At 49.2% G+C, this 23,720-nt stretch overlaps 1 protein-coding gene across 2 annotated transcripts in view; it reads right to left on the reverse strand.

Moving 5' to 3' along the window:
* Positions 1–5,159: 5,159 nt before the first annotated feature.
* The window catches only part of Rngo (DNA damage inducible 1 homolog rngo), a 29,302-nt gene continuing 10,741 nt past the window's right edge, over positions 5,160–23,720 (reverse strand). For both annotated transcript variants that reach the window (XM_077695389.1, XM_077695388.1), the window contains 4 exons: positions 23,271–23,397; positions 19,973–20,333; positions 10,675–10,870; positions 5,160–6,334 (listed from right to left, as the gene is read on the reverse strand). In XM_077695389.1, coding sequence (XP_077551515.1) covers positions 6,159–6,334; positions 10,675–10,870; positions 19,973–20,333; positions 23,271–23,397 — 860 coding nt within the window. In that variant the 3' untranslated portion in view covers positions 5,160–6,158. The remainder of the gene's footprint in view (positions 6,335–10,674; positions 10,871–19,972; positions 20,334–23,270; positions 23,398–23,720) is intronic.

Here is a 23,720-nt window from a genome sequence, read left to right on the forward strand (position 1 = left end):
GTCTGGTCGCTTTACTTTTGAGTGGTATCGACCTCTTGTCCACCCTGTCATGTGCCACGGCCCAGTTTCACAAAATTGGACAAAGGCAGCGATTCCAAGAGCTGCTTTTCGCTCCTCTCTAGACGCAGCCACAGCCGGAAGTTCCGAACTTCGAATTGATGGCACGTGCAAAGGAACCTTGAAGCAGACGAGTAGCCAAGAGTGGCCGCCATACTCTCGTTGTGGCGCTGTCGTCTTTGATAGAAACTGGTGCTCACCAAACTTGTTATCATTCACAAAGATTTAAAAGGAGCAATGGCGTTACTCGAACAAAACCTAGCGCATAATGTTTCCAGTACAGTGAAGAAGCGGCTGGTGATTTTTTCATTAATTAGGTTTAATTAAATAATTCTAATTAATTGTATAAGCCGAGAAGTACTGCCCTAATCATTGAAGTGTCAATCAGGCACTTGTAGGTACCCACGAGAGGCATCTAACTGCAGTATTTTCCCAAATGAACTAGCTAACTGGCTCCCTCTAAGATGCTGCTGCTTGCATGCATGCCCTTATCAAGGTGGTGCGGCAGGCAAAGCAGTTGCTTTAAATCAGCTTGCTTCGGGGCGTTTCTTTACGCTGCGCGCGGGAGCGCCGTCACGTGCTATTTTTCAATTTCGCGGGGTTCCTTTATCACTCAGAATAAATGAGTGTGCAATTAGTTTGTCGCTAAAAATATTGCAGTTAGATGCCTCTCGTGGGTACGTAAAAGTGCCTCATTGACACTTCAATGATTAGGGCAGTACTTCTTGGTTAAGATAATGAATTAGAATTAATTATTTAGAACTCGTGAACGAAAAAAATTACCGGCCGCTTCTCCACTTTGCTAGAAACATTATGTGCTAGGTTTTGTTATAGTACTGAAATTGCTCTTTTTTTAAATCTTGGTGCATGATAGCGGGGACACCCTGTATATTGGGAGTGAGGAAGGAGTTTAGCCCAGAGTGTAGGGCTGGCATTACTATTATTACTATTGGCATTATTACTGGTGTCACCATACTTGTTCTATAGTGGGAGCAAGGAAGGAATGTAGGGCTAGCATTGATACTACTGCACCGTGAACAAATGGCAATACCCAGTTCTATTCCTTGGGAATCGGCTATTGATAAAATAGAAGTGCTGACTTGGTGAACTACTACAGTGAAACCTTGTGGGTGCCTTCGGGGCCATCGCGTTACCTCGTCAGTTGCGCTTTTAACTTTTTGGATTAATGTTTGGGTCTTATTTTCGCAAGTTACGTTATATTGCGGTTCCCCAAAGATTGCATCAAGTGAGGCTCCACTGCACATGGCCGATGGCCAGAGGTGGATCCAGACCGACCTTTTGCTTGGGAAAAATACCTCGGGGCAGTTCTCAATGCAATGCTGGTGAACGGGTTCTTGCCAGACCGCGTATAAGTCAATGCTGAACACGCCAGTCGGCTGCAAGGAGCCTGATGCAGTCCTTTACTCTTCTGCAGTGTTTCAGCGTCGCCTTTTGTGACACGCGGCATCTTCGAAAAAGCCAGCAAGGTGTTCACATCCCCAAATGGGTAAAAGTGCCAAATGCTCGAGTTAATGCTCGCCCCCCAACCTCGCGGTGGGACTGCATGACGTGGTGCCAGAAGTGCCAAAGCTACGTGCAGGCTGTGAGCATCATCACACAAGAAGCGCCACCTAAGCACAAACTTTTCAGAATGCAAAACAATTTGCGGGCAGTTTTGCCTTTCGTTTGAAACCAAATTTTAACTTGGGAAGCATTGAACGTGATTACATGCATAGGCACTGTCTGTGTGGCACGAGCGGAAAGTTCTTCGCAATTTTTCAGCTGTGTGAGTGTGAAGTGCACAGCGAGCCTTTATTTCAACAAACCAATCTGTTTGAAGTAACGAACTTCAAAATTGGCAAAAGTGCAGGTAAGCATGTTGTGCTACAGGCAAGTAGAAGTGCATCCCTCTTCCCAATGGTGATTTTAAAGTTAAGGGTAACAAAAAAAAAAAGCATAAAAAGGGCCTTACATAGGGTTCCAAAGGCTGCGATTCTACGTGTGCAATTGTTGGAGTACTACTCAAGGAACACCCTCCCGCAAAAATGGTTTGGAAGTGTTGAGTGCTAGCCCAGTTATCGCTGACTAAACAAATCGGGGACGCTTCACACTCGTGGCGTGAAAACTGGGCAAACGGCAAAGCTCGGATTCAGCTATCTTATTCTTGGTTTGGCTAAGTTTATGCATGGTCATGCTTGGACACTCGGCCAAGTTTTCTGCGAGTTTTCTTTATGCTTTGAGACTCAGTCAAGAATTCTGCGTGGTGTCGTCATTAGCCCCCCAAAAAGCAATCAACACTCGATCATTAAAGTATGTACAATGTACGCGCGCCCACCGATTTTGTAGTGAAGCTCCAAGAGTAGAGGAGGGTACAGTGGGATGAGCATTTGCTCAAAGTTGTTGCACTCGTCCGGTGGCCACCATTCAGCTTGTGTTGGCTGGCATGTGAGGCACTAATTAAGAAGTTGATTAACATTATCGCTTCTCAATGTTTTGGCTTGTTTCATTTTGGCGTTCTTCCCTTGGCACCGTCAAAACTGCACCAGTCGTGGCAACAAGTGATACAAGCCACCCCGTGATGCATTTCCAAAGCTAAGCTGTGCTTGTACCATCACGCCTCCGACAGGTGGCGACACAAGTCCCACCCGAGTGCGGCGAGGCATAGTTAGGGCAACGTTGTGATGCTGGACGATGTCATCGTGCACGTTCACCGGCCCAACCAGCAGCTTAAACAGCATTGCCATTAGTGCCTGCTGTAGGGCCTGGGTTTTTCGCTCTTTTCTTGTGCCTCAATGCACTGTGGATGCTGCGAGCCCACCAGCAACACTACCGAGAGACACCTATTCGGGCCCTTGTTGCTCTAAGGTGTGCAGTCAATGGTTTCACTTGGCAGCATGTCACACCTTTTCTTTAGCAGCTAATGTGCATGCCCTACGTGCCACTGCTTACTCACATTCATTCTTTCTAGCATCCGTCCACACGTTAAGTTTTATAGCATGAACCCAGCATTTGGGGCCAAGATAGCAGGCCTCAAGCACCATGCTCGCCTATGGAAAATTTTGAAGATTTCCACCATAGCCTTGCGGACAGCTTCCGCTTCTTGCATGCGGCACTCTTGCAGCAAAACAGGTTGCAAGAGTTGGTTCACATTGAAAACCTTAGGCTTAGCATTGCAGCAGTTATTTGGTTGCCATTTCAACTTGCATGCAATCCCCAGCAGTTTTTCACCCCACTATCATCCCCCTTTCACATGCAAGTTGGTTTTCACCATGGATTCCATTCTGGCGGGCGGCGACGAATTTTAGCCGCTGCAGAACATGTCAATTCGTACGTGCACATCTCTCGCTGTGCAGGTAGGTACAGTCCTTGCCCAAATTTTCTAGGCCAAGCCAGAAACGCGCACACTGCAAAAAAAAAAAAAAAAAAAGTACAAGCTTTTGCATAGAGCGAGGCTGAAACGTTTCAAGCTGGAAAACTAGAGAAAACGTTTGTCACATTTAAAGGTAAACCTTATTTTCTAAGAATTTTTTGCGGTCGAGAAGACTTAGGATTGGCCTAGAAAATTTTGACAAAGGGTGTACTGGTGGCCATCATGCAAACAGCATTCTTGGCTGCAGAAAATGGTTCATGCTTGTCAGACGTATCCATTTCTTGTGACGCCCTAGATCTGTAAAATCAGCTACACTCGTGTGATGGAGTCTAGAGTAAAATCTCTAGACCAATGCTGAGTCTAGAGATCAGCATTGGTCAATTGGCGACTACAAAGATACGCCACGCCTGAAGTCACTCAAGGAAACTGCAAACTGTGACAAAGCTAGACTCGAAGCAAACCACCAGCATGTTCCCACAACCGGGATACGCTGATTGGCTGCGTATTTATGGCATCCACCCACGGCGAAACTCTAGGGCTGCAATGGCTGTTACATCACATGTGCTGTCGAATGGCATGAGAAGTCGGAGTTGTGATCTTTTTTTGGAAGTTTTTGTGGCAGTTGGGAGGTATTGTCATGAACACATACGCTCGCGATAGTGCACGTGAAATCACAACTTTTGGAGGCCTAAAATTTGGGACCAATTTTTAAGAACCTCAGAGCGTTCACATCACGTGCTTTGGGAAACACCACTTAAAGGGGGACACTGGTCTTAAAACGACTACTTTTAATTTTCAAGTACACTTTGCCAGTCTTGCTGCTTTTTTCCCAGATTTCAAATGTGCCAATATTTTTGCAGTTGGTCAATTAGTTCCCAGGGTAATTAGAGATAATTAGCCATTTATGGTGAACCGATAGACAAAACAGTGTTGGTCATAAAACTGTAATCCCTATATTTTCGAATACACAGAACCCTGGTGAATGCAATAATCGAAGTAGTCTTTTAATGCATCGCTCGGAACTAAATTTACAGCTCATTAAACTTTGGTGGCACCAGTGGCAAGGAACCATTCTGAGTGCCTACTTCAAACACCGAAGTTTAATGAGCTGTAAAAAATAATGGCATATTTGAAATCAGTGGGAAAAAAGCAGCAAGACTGACAAGTTTCAGAGTGTACGTGAAAATTAAAAGAAGTTGTTTTAAGACCAGTGTCCTCAAAAGGACCTCGAAGAGTGTTTTTAAGGAACCACGGATGGCCTGGTAGCCTCAATAGGGTAATTCAGTTCAGAGTTTGTGCCCTGCATTTACTATTGGAGCCCTCGCAAGCTAGTAGAGGTACCTCTGTTCTAACACCAAACAGCTCCTCTCACTGGTGGTGCTTTTGCGGCCCCAGCTGTGAAAGAAGCTCCTCCTGTCATACCACACAACATTTTTTGTGTCTCAATGCCACTTTGCAGTGCTCCCACTCACACCGGAATCCCTCAGGGCGCCCAACTTGCACCCTGCCTGTTCTGTACTTCTCTTCTCTACTGGTTGCCTCGCCTGCCACATGCTGTTATAAGTTGGGCCTACACAAAGCACATCTTGCCTAGAGCATAGATTGGCTTCGCAAGCAGCAACAAAGAGCAGTGCCTCTCTCGCACCGAATAGAAACAGAGCAAAGAGCGCAGAACGAAGGTTCTTGCTGCCTGCCGCCAATTGGAGCAGGCTTAGAAGTTCCACAAGGCAGGTTCAAAAAATGGACAGATATTTTAATCCTCGTACGACGCACCTTGAGTCGCAACATAAAAGCACACATGGTCAACTCACTCCACATCTACGAACGAGGGTGGGCCGAAACGTCACACGCAAGCGTGCATATAAAAAGGAACAAGCCGTATAAAAACTAGGAAGTCCACACATGGTCGCGGTCGGAAAGGGCTTGCCTGAAAACAAACTGTGAGCTTGCACAGGTTCAATTTGGGCGTACAAACGATCTCTGGTAGTCAAGGTTAAAAAAATAGGCCCACGTCGGCAGCAGTGTCTCCCCAACACATAAAACAACAGCAACCTGAGGAAAGGCAAATCTGCTCTGGCCTTTTGATCCCTGGAAGGGCGTTCCATCCACACTGGCAGACAGATCCAAGGCCAGACAAGCCTATGAGAGGTCACAACGGGTGGTTCAAATTGTTCACACGAAAGGGTTTCCAACACCCAGTGCATGTTCCAAGCACCAGTTCAGAAGAGGGGGCCACTTCAATTTAAGGGACGAGTCAAGGCACCCAGAAGACGGGCACTGGCCAAGTTCGAAAGAACTGGCCAAGCCGAGGATATTACTCTTGGAATGCTTCTTGGTTGGGACAAAGAGCTTCTCTTTCAAACTGTTAACAGTCCTGTTCTCCGAGACCTGCCTCCACCTCAGAAGAAGAATGGCATTCCCAAAGGACGCATCCTTGAAACTTGCACGTCAGGCCAGTGGTGCCCCAAACTGACAGACAGAACCTCGTTGTTCGCACACAAATGTGTCAAGTGCACAGACATTGGCAGCCAGCACATTCCTGAGAAAGTGACCCATGCTCAATAGTAGTCTATACGCTCTGCCTGTGAGCTCGCTCTCCCTCACAGCTCAATGTTAAAGAGTCACAGGTGGCGTTGTTCCCTCTGAGCGGACGAAAAAGAGTCTGCAGCGGCCAGGTCTTGATACGGAGCGCAGCACATGGCACAGGCCGCCTCCTCCGTTTCCCCTTCCCTCAGGGGCCCTGCAAGCTTTGAGCGAGCAGCGCAGCCAGGGCCTGGTCGGCATCCCCGTGGGCTCGCCTCAGGGCAGCCAGCACTTTGTCCCGAGCAAAGCCCATGGCCTGCAGCCGCTCCACCGTGGCCGCTGGGAACTCGCTCGCCCCGGACTGCTGCTGTTGGCCGCTGGAACCTGTGGAGAGAGGAAGAGAGGAGCTCTCCGTTAGAGAAACAGTGTTTAGGCGGCGTACGAAACTGCCTCCATGCTACTCTGTTAGGGGGAAAGGGAAGGAAGGCCCAAAAAAGAGAAGCAACCCGAGAGATGGGAACATGCAGGGCATCTGGTGCATGCAGTTGTTTAACCAGCAGATATCACCACTATTTTAACCCCATGATTCCTCTCGCAAAGCCTGTTTGGAGTGACACTTTCTTTAGCATGTATGCTAGTCAAGTATAGTTTAAGGCACCAGCATCAAGGAGTGTTCAAACGGCCCTCTTGTATTGAAGCCAGCCATCTCCACACATGCTTGAACAGGTGTGCACAGTGCGGTGGCTTTCGCAATACTACTACTAGCCCACATTTGAAAGACCACTAAAAACTGCCGGAATGATCGCCCGAGCAAAAGAACCACACACATCCCCTTTTTTATTGCGCGGTCGGGTCACAGAGGTTTGGTGGTGCAGCTGCTTTCGCTTGGTGGAAATGACTGGAGAACGCATTGGGACACTCCACATAGCGAAAAATTTCCACAAGTGCGTGGTGGACATTCTCATACACTGAGCAGGCAAAGGCCACAGCCTTGAATCGAGCCGTGTTCTCTTGATTTCGAAGCTTCCCAGCTGGGATGCATTCCTCCACACCACACCAACATCCTGGCAATCTTCAACGACGTCCCTTGAACTCCCAAAATAACCAGCAATCAATTCTGTTTTTGGAGGATGAAAGGTTTGCCTCCATGAAATTATCACGTGCACCACAGCAGGTGCAATTGCACTACGATGTTATGCACCTGCACAACTGGTGGGGCACAGATATATTAAATCTGCAACAACTCCGAGTCTTCAAATGCCCATGCAATTCCTCAGCCAATCGTAGCATGGCGGCAGTGGGCACAAGTCTCAGTTGAGCGCATCATCATCATCGTCATCATCATCAACAGCTGCACCTTACTACTGCTGAGCAAATCGAAATGGCCATCAATATGATGCAGTGATACAGGCCTGCAGTGCATTGCTGAATTGGTCAACGGTGGCTACCCCACCCTCTCCATAGCAACATTCCAAAAGGACATAACCACAAGAAGAGACTGGCCAAGGCGATTGGATAAAATGGACAATACAGATAACCACACCAATGATTACAATCAACTGACCACAAGAAACCAAGAATTTCTACCTGCCAACACTTCCTTGTTTTTGACATACCACCAGGGCTTACTATACATGCACAAGGGACCAACTAAGGGTTGATCAACAGAGGTAATCGGCAGAGTAATTTCAATCAATGAAAACCTTTTGAGAGTTGCAGATGCAAAAGCACTGATGTCCGAATGTGCACCAGGAGGTGAGGCTCCTTTAATATTTGCGCAGCATGTAATCTTCAGAGTTTAACTGCACATGGTCAATCCCCTTGTGGCCAATCCCCTTGAGGGGGCTGCGAGAATTGTGGGTGGGTATGTTGAAAGTTGGATGGGCAGTTGTGATCAAGAAGTTTGCGGGGATAAATGGAGATCCATCAGAGAGGCCTCTACCCAGCAGTGGGCATAGATAGGCTGATGATGATGATGTTGATAATGCAGCCAAATGGGGATTGGTGCAATGGTGATAATCCTGGTATGTGGCCAATCCCCAGCCCACTAACGCAGCCATGGCAGATATACGAAAATTGTGGATGGGTATGTTGACACGGCAGTCCGATCATAATTGTGGGAATGGACACAAGCTGACAACAGCTGTCACCATCTCTGGCTAATCTACCCGAGTGGGTGTGTTTCCAGCCTACGTTGGCTCTCTGCACGACACTGGAGCCTCAGATTGAAAAAGAAGGAATGTGGCTGCTTTCAGGCTGCAAACCCAAGGAATGCTTGTCCATTAATCTTTTTGCACCTTTGGATAAGTGTGCTCTAGTTTCCTAGAACAGACCCCTTTTTCTTAGTTTCATTTTTTTTTTGTTATCCACCCACCCCACTTACCCTGGTTGGTGTTAAACACGGTCTGGCCAATTTCCGTGGGTGTATGCGACATGCCAGGGGGAATTAAACTTTTCCCTTTTCAACTGATGTCATTCCATCGAAAGCTTCACCATTTAAATTTTGACTGCCTGTCCTTTTTTGCCGCACTGTGAACGAGGAACCCGTAGAAGTTCTGAAATGTCTGAACTTTTTGACTCGATCGGTGACTGCATTACTGTTCCTTTATACAATGCCTGGCCAGGCAAGCTTTCCTCAAACCGGTAGGGGTGCCGACGCCTTGTGTCATATCTGAGATGCTAGTTGAAGGCGCGACAGCCTTCAACTACGACAGCCAGCCACAGACTTGGCTGCAGCTTTTAGATGGCCAAGTCAAAACAGCGAGCCTCCGTGCTCTCTGCACGCAAAGGAGCTTTTGCAGTCTATGACATACCTGCAGAATGGTTCATTACTAAGACAAGTTCAAGGGTGTAACCAGTAAGGCAAACGCTAAGACAGCAATGCTCTGCGATTTTATTTTTTGTAAATAACATGTTTTACAATAAATGTAAATACAGTTTTCTTTGCTGTCATGCGGTCATCGTCACTTTTTCATCTGGCGCACTTCATTGCCATCACTGTGGAGTTCCAGAGCGAAGGGTTTCTTTGCCGAGAAACGAACCCCAACCTATTAATGAGGTTTCACTAAACCCTTGACTGCAAAGATGCTAACCTGCTCCTTTTATCTCTATTCAGCCCCCCAGGTATCGTGAAGTTGCTCGGTGATCAGCTTTTTGAACAGAGCACGTTTATGCTGCCAAAATCTGCTCCCAATTTTTATACAGCGTTAAGAAATTTCCGATATGCACACTTCTACTTGTGATGCTTTAAATGCCTTGTTGCATGGTTACATAGAGGGTGCTGCAGCATGCTTTTGGTGGTCTGAATTACAATTTTCCTGCATTTACAACAATTGCACTTAAAAAAAAGTGTACATCTGGTCAGGATGCTTTTGAAAACAGTGTGCAGTTTTTTTTCTTCACCTGTTTCTTCCTACGAGGATTAAAAAAAAAATGCCACATGCAGATGTGCTGCACTTTCCCCACTGCACACAGGCTCTGCAACTGTCCGAGCACTTGGCCAGTAGCCAACAACTTAGCCGGACAATTAATAAGTGGGCGGCCACATGAGGCACCTTTCCTTGCTCCACTTCGCGCACCACAGATTGGGCAGCCAGCACCAAGGCTAAGGGTCCGACCACCAGAGCGGGGCACATGTTGCGTGTCAACATGCTAAAGGAGGTCCCGTGTCCATACAACCGGTGCTTGCCAATCATTGCCTCTCAACAGCTTTCGTGGGGAAGACCTCCGTGGTGAAGGAAATGGCGACAGCAGACAATCTGCTGACATGAGCACACACACACACTCGAAGCCAGTGGCTTTGAGTGTGTGTGTGTCCCACGTGTGTGTCCCTCCAATATCCCAAGCTGCCTTACGCCCTCCTGATTTACACCACTGCTCAAGGCAGTGGGGAGCAGTCTGAGCTCAGAGAGCAGGCAGAGAAGCATAGCACCCAAGAGGCAACAATGTGTCGTGCAAAACAAGAGACCAAAATCGCGGCAGCTCCTCAAGAAGAGGGTCTGTGCACCCGTGGAATATTCATCCCAGCCATCGTTCAACAGGTTTGGACGGCTGAGGAGCACATCATCCCTTGATCAGTGTTGAAAAGATGATGTGTATTGTCACGCCAAGAAATTTCTTGTTTACTCCATTCTCCTTTTCAAAAATGCGCCCAGTAGAGGCGTAAGCATGACTAAACAAGGAACTTGTGAAAGCAGCACAACACCCGAACAGCGCTCAATGTACTTGGGTCTTGGCTGCTAGGTCACCACAGAGAGTGGGATAATGTCGCGGCACAAGGAAGAAGGGTGTTTGTGGAAAGTTTCCAGGGTATGCAACAAAGAATTCAAACACGATGCAACCACCAGAGTTCCCACAATGCGGGCAAAGCAGGCACACACCAATGCACCACAAGAAGCGGGTTTGTAGCACAGAGCCAGGCGCGAAGTACACAAAGACTGCAACACCCTTACATCTGGATGACCTGCCCCAGAAGGGGTGGCACCAGACCTCAGCAGAACGCCATGCCAGCTGCCCCAGAGCAGTGCAGAGGCGTTAAGGAGGCCCTCGACCCCCCTCTGGCAATGAGAAGAGGCCATCAGAGAGGAAGGGACAAGGGACAGCCGAGTGGGGCAGCACACCACAGGGTTCTCTTTGTACGATGCAGAAGCAGAAGCAGAGGAGGAGACATGCAGGAAGGTGGGGTCAGATGAAGAACTGCGAGGAGTGGTGGCGGGGGCCTCTACCTCCTCCTCCTGCTCCCCCTCCGGTGATGGTGGTGCGCGAGGAGAGCTCCATGTCGAGGCCCAGGGTGGAGCCGCTCTGCGAGGCCCCCAGCATCTGCAGCCGCGCGCACTCGGGCAGCTCCCCCTCGCCCAGGAAGGGCGTCTCCGTGCCCGTCGTGCCCATCACCAGCACGTTGCGCTTGAGGTCGATCAGGCACTGCGGCAACAGAGAGCAACAAGTCTACCTCTCTCCCCGAACAGGGGCGGGATGAAATGAACAGTGGGACGCCATTCTGCCTGGGGCCTTACTGCAGGAAATTTGGGGGTTTTTAAGGCCCCAAGGAAACAGCTTTCCCCCTTTTAGTGCAAAGCCACTATTAGCCTACCTGTGTACGTTTCGTGGGCAAATTTGTGAGGCCTGTTTCATTTTCATAGAGTCTACCATATTTTTCACTTTATAACTGGCCTGCACCAAGGTTGGTGCACAGCTGAGAGAGGGGATGATGTCGGCACGTGGCCCCTCAACACCGGGCCTAGCATCATGCTATGAGGTGAACATTGTCGACAGGTGCCCATAGCTTGATGCTGCTTGGAATGTCATAGAGCTTGTAAGCCAGCTGCAACACTGGACATTAGGCCTAGCATCACACTTTCGGGTACAATGCCATGAACCGCTAACCCATTGTGCTCACTGCAGGTAAACATAGCAGACCTCACACACAACCATTAGGCACAGCCAAGCCATACAGATGCTAGAATACGCAATACAATCCAAATACGGTATTTAGATAATTACATTCACAAATCAAATTGTCGTATTCAGTTCCTCAAGCACTTGATACAATCAGGAAGATGCTATTTTTAGCAATACAGTAAAACCTCGTGTACAGGCCATGAGAAGTAATCACTGAGTAACATTAGCTTGAAAGCACCAGAGTTTAAAGGGACACTGAAGTGAATTTGTCAAGCTCCCGTTTTTGCTTGCACTGCGTAAACTGGCTCAAATTAGCACACTTTTCATTGTTTTTACGATTGACAAATCGGTAATTATTTTACAAAGCGTGAAAGAAGAAAAACTACCATGCGCGGTTTGCGGCGGCCGCACCAACTAAAGCTGTGACGTTAGGAGAAGCGGGCACCGTGATTGGACGATGCCCAAGGTGAGCAACCAAACAAGTTTCGGTTTCGGTTCTGTAAAAAACAACCGTTGGCGTTGTTCAGTGGTGCCACTGATGAACGGTGATTTGGAGCAATTTTTGTATCAGTAAATGATTAATTTTGGAGCAATTTGGAGCACCTAAATGCCAGTTTTGGAGCACCTTGGAGCAACTAAACATCAACTGCTAGCTGTGTCCAAAGCATCTTTCAGCACTAAAAATTGACCAGTATCGTCCAGTAATTGATGTGGAGGTCGGCATTGAATGGGCTTCAAGGTGATTTTCACACATGCGATCACAAATGGACGACACAGCTGAAGAATAATGGTCTCCTTGTCCCTACCAGAGGAAGACTTTTTCAAGAAGTCACTGAAAACGCTTCATAGTTGGCAGGCTCGAACATGCATTAAAAATAGCTTTCACAGTCAGCTCTCCCAATAGCCCAAGAATAGCCAAATAGCCAATAAAGAAAATTTATACAACCACAAAAAAAAAGTAGCCAAATTAGGCTCTTTATGGCCCAACCTGGCATTCCTGGGGCAATGGGATTTTTTTTTCCACTTATTTCGAAACAGTTGCTAGAAGTCACCAGAAGTTTGATGCAATTAAATCCCCTAAGTATCCACGCAATAGCAAAAATGCAAGAAAACATAATTTGCAAGGTATTTAGTTCCTTTCTGGTGTGGATAAAGGACAACCTGCAACACGATAATGAATTTTTAAAGGCTTCGACAAACCTGCCTAGCAAAAAAAACAACGCGCCTCTTTTCTAGTTTATTAATTGTTGAGGCAAGCCCTCGTGTTTTACTTTTTCATTTTATTAGATGCAGGCGCTTGCTATCAGTCCTCGTGCGCATTTCCACGCTAGCTGGAAATGTGCACGAGAAATGCGCATGGAGCTTTTGCATGCGATTCGTGCGCGTCAGCGTTGCACGTGCGATTTTTTCACGCCCGCGTCGACGATTCCACGCACGCGGCAGCTTCTGCCACGCTCAGAAAATGAGGCGCGTCGCGCGCGGCAGTGGGAGGAGCCTGGTGACATGCCCCAATGGGGAGGAACGTGCCTCATGGCGGCGGTTTTGAAGCGCTTGAGACAGCCCGGTCACGGCCGGCTGGCTCCGTCGGAGATTTTTAGGCTTACCACCCCGGCAGGTATTGCATGGATGCTTTCACTAGTGACGCGGATGATGTTTTATAGTACCGATTTCGCCCACATTATAAGCTCCTTTACCACACAAGCAACTTCGTGCGTGCCTTGAGCGATGTTTTAGAGAGCGCTTAACTCGAGCTCCCCCACACCACTTCGCGGCCGAACGCCGCCATGTTGCCGCGCCGCGCGCACCGTATGGGTGCTTACGCGGCGCGTTTTCGCGAGCAGAAAACGCTCCATGAGGTTCATGCTTTAAGGCACATTCCCACTGGCGATGCGCCTCGTCGCGCGACTAAAAGCGACGTCGCAAAGCGACGAGCCGGCCGTCGCTTATCGGCGTTTTGCGTCGGCGGAGCCGATCGCTCTCGGTCCGAATTCCCTCGTCGCGCGACGGCCCCGCAAAACCGGTAAGCCAATCATGGCCGCGGAGTAGGCTGACGTAGCCGGAAACGAAACGTTTCTTTACATCCGGTATGCAAACGCTGCGGGCGGGCGAGGACGAGCCCCCGCCGCCACCGCCGCTGGCTCGCTCGGCTGGCTCGGCCAGGCGGCCAGGCGCTTGGCCCGCTATCGCTATACCCGCCAGGTCGGGCCTGCAAGCAACTCGTGTGCATCGGTTCTTTGGTCAGTGGCTTCAGCATGCGCGTGCACTAATAACGAATAGCGTGGAACTCATCAGTGTGGAGAAGCGTGTATGGATTGTAAATGGAGCTAGGTGGACAGCGAGACGGTAGGTTGACTTGCAGCCTCTTCGTCTATCGGCGACTGGTAAACACGCGTAGAGTTCGGAGGCGTCAGAACGTTGCGCATGTGAAAAGAAGCGACATTTGTGGGCCGTGATGCGGGTGTTGTGGCGTGAAAGCAAGCGTGTGCATTTCTTCGTGCAATAATATGTTGAAAAGAGCCTTCGTGAGTTTGTTATTTTCTGCTCCTCCCGCAACGATGTGTTTTAGTTTGATTTCTACCTGCTTTTGTCGCGTATTCTTTGATATTTAAATGGTTGACGCACCAACGAGGTCGTATGTACAAGTCGGGAAGCAGCTGCGCTGAACGCAGTCGCATCATCGCTCATCGCAAGTGCGAACACCACCTCAACGCCTCATCGCGCGACGCGCGCCGTCGCGCGATGAGACAAATCGCCAGTGGGAATGTGCCTTTAGAGAGACTGATCGTTTTTCTTTCACAGCCCGCTTCACTTGCGGCGATCCCCTCCACGAGCCCAACAAGCGAAGCGAGAGCTTGCAGCCGAGAGCGTCACGCATGCCGCGAAACGGCGCTCCCACTGGCTCCCGGAGCGGAGAGGGTCGGCAATAAACGCCACCTAAAACTACCTATTGTTTATAGCAGGAATTATTGGAACAGCAAGAAGGAAAGTTTTTAACCGCGGTACGCCAGCGCTGCAATGACTTGCTAGACGAAAACACTGTGACGGTGCCAACCAAACTCACCGCGGCAAACACGATGACGGGTGCTAGGGAGTTCAAGTTACCAACCCGAATTAGTTAAACATGTCTAGAGACCACTGTGAAGTAGTGCTTGTAACAGGCTGCACGCGATTTGCGCAACACAAATTTTGGCGCACTTTTGGCGCACTTGCTTGCAAAATTGTCGTTTTTTATCAGGAAGGCGCAGGATACCTCATTTGGCGCAAATTGGCGCATTTGGCACAGGAGTGGCAGCACTGCGTTGTTGGATGGGCATTCTCAATAACTCAGTAATCATCGTACCGCGCTTCTGCCATGTTGTCAGCTGTAAAAATGCATAAAGATAAGCCTCCTAGGACGGCTTGGAATCGTAGCATTCACTAGCCGAAACCTACGCAGTGCATGAACGCCCTCCGCGTACCCGCAGACGCCCAAATGTCATGCGCTTTTCCCCCATATTTGGAGCTTGCCTCCCTCATGCCTGTATCGTAAAAAGCGTGTTCGCACCAGGCCAAGGGTCTGTTCATTCTGGCCTGTGCCCACTGCCCGCAAGCAGTCGGTGCTTATGGCAACAGCACGCCAACGAGAACTCGCTAGCGCGCCAGTGCCAGCCTGCGCGTGTTTTGTGAACTAGTTCGTGGAGCCATGAACGTTGCGGCCCAAAAAAAGGTGAACTCAATATAGAAAACATCGACGGAAAACGAAAAAGTTAAATTACAAAAAAAAAAAAAAAAAGCACGTACCCGCGGGGATTCGAACTCCTGACTTGCAAAATACTTGCGGAGGCATATGTAACGCCCCAAACCACTCGGCCACGGAGCGGGCTCCGCAGGCCATGGTAATATTGTACAACCAGTTTACACTTTTATTTAGTTTTGGCATTTCAAGCAGCTTAGGTGACTATTTGTTGTACTGCGCTCGTGCAGTAAGCGTCCCCCGAGTTTCCACAATAGCTCACGTCTAGCAATTGCATTTCGTAGACGGAAAAGCGTTCGCAGATACGTAGTCGTGCTGCTGACCGCTGCGCTTGTTCGCCCAGCGCAAGAAAGTGCTTCCCGCACCCTATTTTCACGCTGTACGGTAAAAATATCAGTTGATTTTATTTCCTTAGTACCTATATTGACTTTGCTGACTCTTCTCCCGCCTTCAAGAGGCCTTATATTTTCCTACTGGCGTACCAGTCAGCGAAGCAGTGCATGTGCGCTTGTGCAGCGCTTGTATGAAGCGACCTTGACCTGGAGCTAGATACAGTGTACAAACTAACCAAGTAAAGAAAGGCACATTCTTCCATTCACAAACGTGTCCTGGCTTCGTTTCAACTGAGCGAACGAATTGCGACGACCCGTCGGTGGCCCGCGGACGAAACGCTGGGCCGACTGACTCTGTCTGAAGGCCGGGGAGCCGTGCAGTAGCGCAGCCAATTGCGAGCTCGGTACCTCCTGACGTCACACGAAAACGCCGCAGAAAATGGGCGAGCGTAAAGAGAGGAGGACAGCATTTTCGAATTAATTTTTCTACTAAATAAAATCGCGTGGTCTGGGGACTCCGGACTACAATTTGCGCAAGTAATCCCGCAATGTTTACATATCACTTCAGTGTCCCTTTAAGGGATCTTGATCTTGACAACACAACTTAACCATGCAATCAGACTTCTCTGTTTCAATGTTCATGCTTCAGCATAAATACTCTCGCAAACAAAAATATTCTCGTTTAAAATGAAAACACTGGCAAACATTTCACTGACGCAGGAGACCCACCACATGAACACAAAATTAAAGCTGTGTGCCACACTCCCTAATCACTCACCGCACACCTTGCTAGGTTCATATCTTTGGGGAACACCAGCCCTGCAGAAGACCTTAATAAACCCTCTCATGTCCTCAAATTGGAGAGCAATGAGTTTCAGGTGGTCATGTTGAGGGAACTATAAAAGGCAATAGGGAAGAAAAATCCCAGGCAAGATTGCCACGAGTGCGTTACCGACCGACACGTGTGCATGCACTGAGAATTATACGGTAGGCGATGTTGTCACTAGGCAACAGTGTCATATCTTGTGTTGTTTGGGCTTATGGTAACTAAAATTTCTACTTTTTGGCATTCGATTTAACATTCAGAACCTTTTCCTAATGAAATACGAATGCCACCATTTGGGATTCATGCAACCCAAACGTGCATCTGTGTTTGCGCCGCTGGAATACTGTATTTACTCGAACCTAGGCCGCCCTCGATGCTAGGCCGACCCCCAAAATTCGGAAGGTCAGAAAATAAAAACAAGTTTACCTGGAATGTAAGCCGAATGAAAAAAGGCACTGGACTGAGACTAGAACATGCACTTCATTACGCTTGCGGCGCTTGTCGCAGCCGGTTCAATGCTCACTTGTCGTCGACATGGAAGGCACCGCTCATCCAACCATTCTTGTGGCCACGTACGACGACGTTCTTAGAGAAAACTTCCGCGGCTGGAACAGCGTTCCTCTTAGAAATAATGTACGGCGGCAGTTTTGCCTATTGGCCGTGCAACACAACATCATCGTGGTGCGCTGCTTCTCGTAGCCTGCAGTTTTGACCTTGACTTATTTCGCGCCCTTCTGATTCACGATGTAGGCCACAGGCATGTCGAAATACACCGGGGTCTGGTCGGCGTTACCGATCTCGCCCCGTCTGTACTCCTTTTCCGGACGCTCCTTGATAACAAAGCGCTGGAAAGCTTCACCTCGAAGTCAGCGGGTAGCTTTTGGCACATAGACGTCCACCATTGCAGGCTGAACCCGAGCCGCTTCATAAAGCGAGTGACCCAGCCCCTGCTGGCCTCGAACCGAGTCCGCACGACGCCTCGCACGTTTGCGATCTCTCTCGCCTTCGCCTGTATCATCTCCGTTGTCACAGGCATTCCACCTTCTCTTTGCTGCCAGATAAAGTCAGCGACTTCCTTGTCCACCTCGTGGTATCGACCTTTCTTGGGTCCTGTGAAGGCCATTCGCTTGAAAGCGAAGTAGAAAAATTCGTTCTGCCGCTTCCACCAGCGGTGCACGTTCTTCTCATCCACGCCGTTGTCGCGCTATGCTTGGAGGTTTGAAGTTCTCTCGGCCTCGAAGACTACCTTCCGCTTAACAGCCGCGGTGTAGTGGCACTGCTTGGTGGGCGCCATTGTGGCACAAACACGGGAGCTTCTCGATGTCACGTACGCAAGCAAGCACGGAACGCCGAGAGCTGGGTTCACAACGTTCAAAGGAGCAAAATGCATCCTGCAAATAGAGTGTACTAGAAGAAGCTGCTTCTAGTATACAATACTGCACACATACTGCAAACCTGCAAGCTGCAAGACAGCGCTGAGAGTCTAGCGGTTTCAGGAAAGCCGCATCCTCGAATCTAAGCCGACCCTCCCCCCTTTCTTCCCTCTTCGTGAACAATTTAAAAAAAAAAGAATTGGCCTAGATTCGAGTAAATACGGTAGGAAAGTTTCTTTTTTCCGCCGCCAAAAATGGCAAGGTTATTATTCCTGCTGTAAACGAGAGCTGTGCTGTCTGAAGTTCGATCCCATCTAAGGAAACCTTGCTGGGCGAGTAAAACCTGCGTGCCTTTTCTAGGAACGTGCACTCACTGAAAATGGTCGCAGGGCCCGTGCATATCCCCACTTGGCTGCACCTTTTCTATCCAAGGTACTCCCCATGGTGGGCGGCAGTGGTTTTGCCACCCACCACTCTGGCTGACCGCACACTCCTGCGACCACCCGCCCACCTCTCTGGCTTCATGTTGACTGCACTGGCGGACAGCTTTCTGTGCCTATGCAGCGGAAACTACGAGCGCGAGGGGCCCGCTTCCACAGGCGCACTGTTACGGGAAAGTACGCATGCTGGTGGGATGCGGTCACACACCTTCACGAGTTACAAACGTAGGGCGTGAAGCTGTTCGGAACATGACCTTGGTTGACTGTGAGAGAGACTTTCCAGATGTAAAACTCACTCCCTCACAGTCTACCGCACACAGCAGACTGTGAGAGACTTTCCAGTTCTAAAACTCATCAAAATGAAGAATCGTCTCAAACAGAAGACGCTGGACTGTGTTATTTTCATTGTGGCTTGAAGGGGACCTGATGTTGAGCGCTACCCGTACGATACGGTAGTGGACAACTGGGCCAAACTGAAAAATCGGAGGCTGAAGGTGTGGGATGTCGGGAGCACAGAAACAAACTGTCGCAGTGCTTCCACGTGCGATTGCACTCGAACAGATGGCTCTTGCATTGTCATTTATCAGTGTGTGCCTCCTGGCAACCCCACCCCTCAGTCTTTGTACCGTATTTATTCGAATCTAAGCCGATAGTTTTTTTGAAATACTGATATATCAAACTCCAGGGTCGGCTTAGATTCGAGGATTTTGAAATACGCGCCAATTTCCAAGTGAAGTGGCGCGCAGCTAGCGCCACCCAGAAAAGAAAGTATTGTAGCCATTACTAGACGAGCCAGTAGCCACGTAAGGGCCATAGGCCGCCATTTTGAATTGTGCGGACAGTGGCCTGCGTACGGTGTGGCGTTTGGTTTTGACAGCGCAAAAAGAAGCGGTGCCATTATAGTGCCGCTTTTAAAAGAAAAGTTGTTTTAGCTGCGGAGTTATCGTCGAACGTTCAAGCCGGGCGGGACTTCGGCGTGGAAGAAAAAAATGTCCGTCGTTGGAGGACGCAACGGGAGAGGATATTTGCGGGCGCCGCAACGAGGTTGGCAATCACCGGACCACGAGAATGCCGTCACCATGAAATGGAGATGGCATTGGCCGACTTCGTTCAGACGCAGCGAGCAGCTGCCCTTCCAGTAACGACGGAAGTGCTCCAGGCAAAAGCAAGGGAGCTTTGAAGGGAACGAGGCTTATCGCGGGCACACTTCAAAGCCAGTCGGGGCTGGCTACAGAAATTCATGAAGCACTTCGGTTTTAGCCTCTGTCGTCGAACCTCAATCGTCCAGAAGTTGCCCGGTGATTTTGAAGAGAAACTGATTGAGTTCCAGCACCGCATCTTCATGTTCAATAAACGTGTTTTCTTTTTGTGAACGCTGACCTCGCCTTTTTGTTCGGCCTACATTCGAGGTAAGTTTTTTTTTTTCCGCGCCTTCGGACTTTCGGGGGTCGGCTTAGAATCGGGGCCGGCCTAGATTCGAATAAATACGGTATGTCCTCCTCTAAAAATTTTCTCGGGAGAACTACAATTCCATCAATTAGGCAATGGGGGATGGAAAGATGTGGCTCGGCAAGAGTGACCTATTTATCACACACTGTTTATTGACCCTGAAGGCATTCGCAAAGACAAATAAATGCTTGGGCAACACTATACGAGTCGAATGAACAATCCCATGCACCTGGCACTCTGGTGCTGTGCACAGTGTCCAGTAAGCTTCAAGGGTTTGGCAGACCATTTATTCGTGATGCCCGACAGCCTCTTTTGCCTGGACAAGCAGATGTATAGCGTTGAAGCATACCACGCTGGTTATTGTTTGGTCATTCTTCAACGGTACCCCACAGGGTTCAATTCTTTCCCCTCTCCTTTTCAGCCACAGTCCCAGCATCCTCCCGTTCCCCCATAGCGACGTTACTGAGCGTACCTGGTGCCTCTTGAGCATGTCCAGGCCGAGCAGCATGTCCATGGGCTGCTCCTCGAGCACGGAGAAGGAGGAGGTGAGGAAGACGCCCTCGATCTCGATCTGCACCAGGTGGATGCGGCCGATGATGCGCTGCGTGCCCACCCCCTTGGCCACCCCGGCCCACCGGGGGTCCACCAGGCGCATGATGGCGCACCGCTCGGCGCACGCCTGGCTCATGATGGTGGTCTGGGCGCCCGAGTCGATGAACGCCTTCACGGGGTGCCCGTTCACCCGGCAGTTGATGTACAGCATCACCACCTGGCCAAAGCTCTCCGGGTGGTACTCCATGGCCGCCTCCATGTTCGAGTCGATGTTCTGCTGCCTGGTTTCGTTTTTGTAAGGGGGCGATTCGAAAGGATTAAGGGCCAGAGCAAGGAAGAGAAGAAAGGGGCACGAAATGCCTCAGGATGGTGTTCGCTGGACAATAGAGTGCAGCACTATCACCCCTCTGCAAATTTTTGTTACTGCACGCCCATTATATGCCACTCCTTCCTTTTTTCCTTCGTCACTTTACAGAAACTGAAGGGACAGTTAGTAAAAAGTACAGAGAATGACCCAGGTTCTCTTTCAGGGGCCAGGAGTGTTGGAAGTTTATTCAGATGCAGAGAAATGGGCAGTAAACACCTTTGCTATTACTTCAAGAAAATCTCACCTCACCTGTAATGAACAAAAAAATGTGCCAATGCTAGACACCTTATTACATCGATGGAAAGCATATTGATTCCCCTTCAACTTCTTTCATCATCATCAGCCTGTTTGAGCCCACTTCAGGACGAGGGCTCCTCCCAAAGATTTCCACCCCCTTCCACAAAATAATGGCGATTCGTCAACTCGGCACCCACTTTCATTCTCCACTACATATAATGCAAATTTCAGAAAACCAGTTTCCAGAGAGCCTTCTCTTATGAGGACAAACGGCACATCCAAGCATTCACACTCATTCACCGTATGGCAGTTTCAACTTAAGCCAGAAACGCAACAAAGCTGGAACAACACACGAAGGACGGGCATTTTTACGCAGAGATACGCAGAGGCTGACAAAGACTACTATTGAAACCCGAGTATAGTTGTGAGCGTTTGCTGGAAATCTAGAAATACGGTAACCAACTCACTTAAGATGAGAGGGAAGAAATTGAATTACAGTAGAATCTCGATAAACGGAAATCGCTTAAACGGAACAGTAGCCAGTAAGTTGTTTGGTTTTGTATTCAGATAACATAAAAAAACTCTCGGTAATTGGAACTAAAGTTTCCACGTCACCGTTTATATGGAACCAGAAATGGAACTTCTTGTGAAACCAATCGGCATGAGAATCAGCTTTTTACGGTTCTGGCTGTTTCGTGACTGTTTTTTTTTTTCTTCCCTCCTCGTAAGCCTCGCCTCGTTAGTGGTCAGCCGTGTTAGCGCAACGAATGCAACATCGCAGTTCTTGTTCCAGTTGTATGGTCTCGATTTAAGACGCCGAGATTACGGGGCTCAGCTCCTTCTGCTGCGTTCGTGCCATCGTGGTGCTATTCGTGCTTCATTACCGCGTTGCCGTCTTCTACATTCGGTGGCTCGTAAGCACTCGGCAAAGTTGAGGCCTCTAGCCTCCGTGAAGATGCCGTTGCAAGGACTCAAACAAACATATTTGATGCATTTGATGCCCAGGGACTCATTGTTGCCAAATTAACGTTGCGAGTGCTGTGCCTAAACCTGTTTTAGTTTTCATGCTTTCTGAAAAACTATTAGCTGCATTCACCTTCTGATGCTTTGAGTTCCATGAAATAGTATTGATAGTGTGTACGCACATAAATTTGCACTTTCATACACCGATCTCAGTAAACGGAACTCCTGTTAAATGGAACTAATTTTTTCAGTCCCTTGAAGTACTGTTTATCGAGAGTTAACTGCTTTAAACAATGTTCATCTGCACAACAACCACTGCATGTAACCAAATAACACCCGCAGATTTGTCCCCTGCCACCATCAATCAATGGCTGCCAAAATTTCATATGAACAACCTACTTTGAACCACATGAAAATCCCGCAGAGTGGGCAGAAACAGCTATAGTTTATTTTTAGACACAAGAACTGTGTGCGAAATGCCCATCTGACACACAGCCTCACAGACCTCTCGTCCTCTGAGCGTGATAACAGCTATCGCCGCGAAGATGAGAAATGAAACGAAAAATGGAGCTTTGCTTAGGTTTTTCTGCCCTGTATCCCGCAGTTTAAAAAAGCCCACACAGTCACACTGTTGTACAAGCGGCACCCAGTTCAATTTGGCCCAGCTAAGCCCCTGAGTGCCATAACCTTATGCACATATGTGGCCCGATTTTTTCCCTTGCTCCCAACACTTAAAAAAGAGAGAGAGAGAAAGACACACAGCGAGTCATGTGTCAGGTGCACTCAAAAAAGCCAACAGCCTGGCCACCTGTGGAAGCCTTGCTCCAGACAGACCTGTCATCTGTCGACGGCCGTCATATGCAATGACACCTGTGACCAGTGATCCCAGCTGGCTTCAAGGCCAGCCTGGGGTGACTAAAGACTAGAGCAAGCCCTCAGTGCAGGCATAGCCCTCGATCCTGTTCACCCGAGGCATGGCAAGGAACGAAGAACGACAGATGGGGCAGCCTCCTGAATTGATTGATTGATTGATTGATTGACTGATTGATTGCAGAATTTAACATGCCAACGCAACGCAGGTGATGAGGCACGACGTAGTGGAGGGCTCCAGATTAATTTTGACCACCTGGGGATCTTTAACAAGCGCCGAAATCTCGCATACACGGGCGTTTTTGCTTTTCGCCTCCATCAGAAAAGCGGCCGCGGTGGCCGGGAATCGAACCCGCGACCTCGTGCTCAGCAAGCCTCCTGAATTCGAAGACAGGCACTACGCACTGCACTGCATCCTCGTAGACAGCCTCACGGCGTCATCATTCACCAGACAATCAGGTTCCCACCAGGACAAAGGCCTCATCCACACACTCCTTACGCCCACTGTTGGCCCCCAAATTTCCTTTCCCCATCATGCCACCATGTTTCCCCTGCTGCTCCTTCCGCTAGACCTCCGCAACCTGTTCCCGGCCCACGTCCACTCCTTTCCATGGCCACCCCAGCTGACCCAAGTGTCCACTCATGGTAACCATAAGGCGAAAGGTTTGCACCCCTCAGAGGTTGGCCCCACCAGTGGGCACTGCCAGCCCAATGCACTGGGGCCCATGCTGCTGCTTCACCTGTCAGAGGTACCCGTGATGCAACGAGCCAGCCTTCCCACCTGATCTCCTCGGCGATGAGCCTCTGCGTCTCGGGGTCGAAGGGGTCGGCGTTCATCATGCGGATGCGCTGCCGGTCACGGTCAGACTTCTCCTTCTGCTGCTCCCGAAGCACCTGCGTGAACCGCTCTGCACAACCGCAACGAGAGAAGGAGGGTCACAAAGAAGGAACCCTCTCAGCACCAACGCCCACTTCTCTTTCAGCACCCTGATTAAATGTTTGCCTCGAACATTCTTCTTCAAGTAAGCCCGTCCAAAGCTCCCTTTCATAGAGCCAGGCTGTGTACCAGCCTCCTTGCAATCTGTTCGCTGAACACCACCATATAAAACTCAAGACATTCTTAGACTGTTACACAGTGGCCTTCTACACAGACTTCACCTGCACAAGATGCTCACGTACTCTTCAGCAATTAAAAGTGAGAGGTTGGACCAAGTTCCCACCATCCACTAAA

The sequence above is a fragment of the Haemaphysalis longicornis genome, unplaced genomic scaffold, assembly GCF_048455015.1.
Source record: "Haemaphysalis longicornis isolate Haplotype H1 unplaced genomic scaffold, Haemaphysalis longicornis Haplotype H1 scaffold_14, whole genome shotgun sequence".
Classification (NCBI taxonomy): Eukaryota; Metazoa; Arthropoda; class Arachnida; order Ixodida; family Ixodidae; genus Haemaphysalis; species Haemaphysalis longicornis.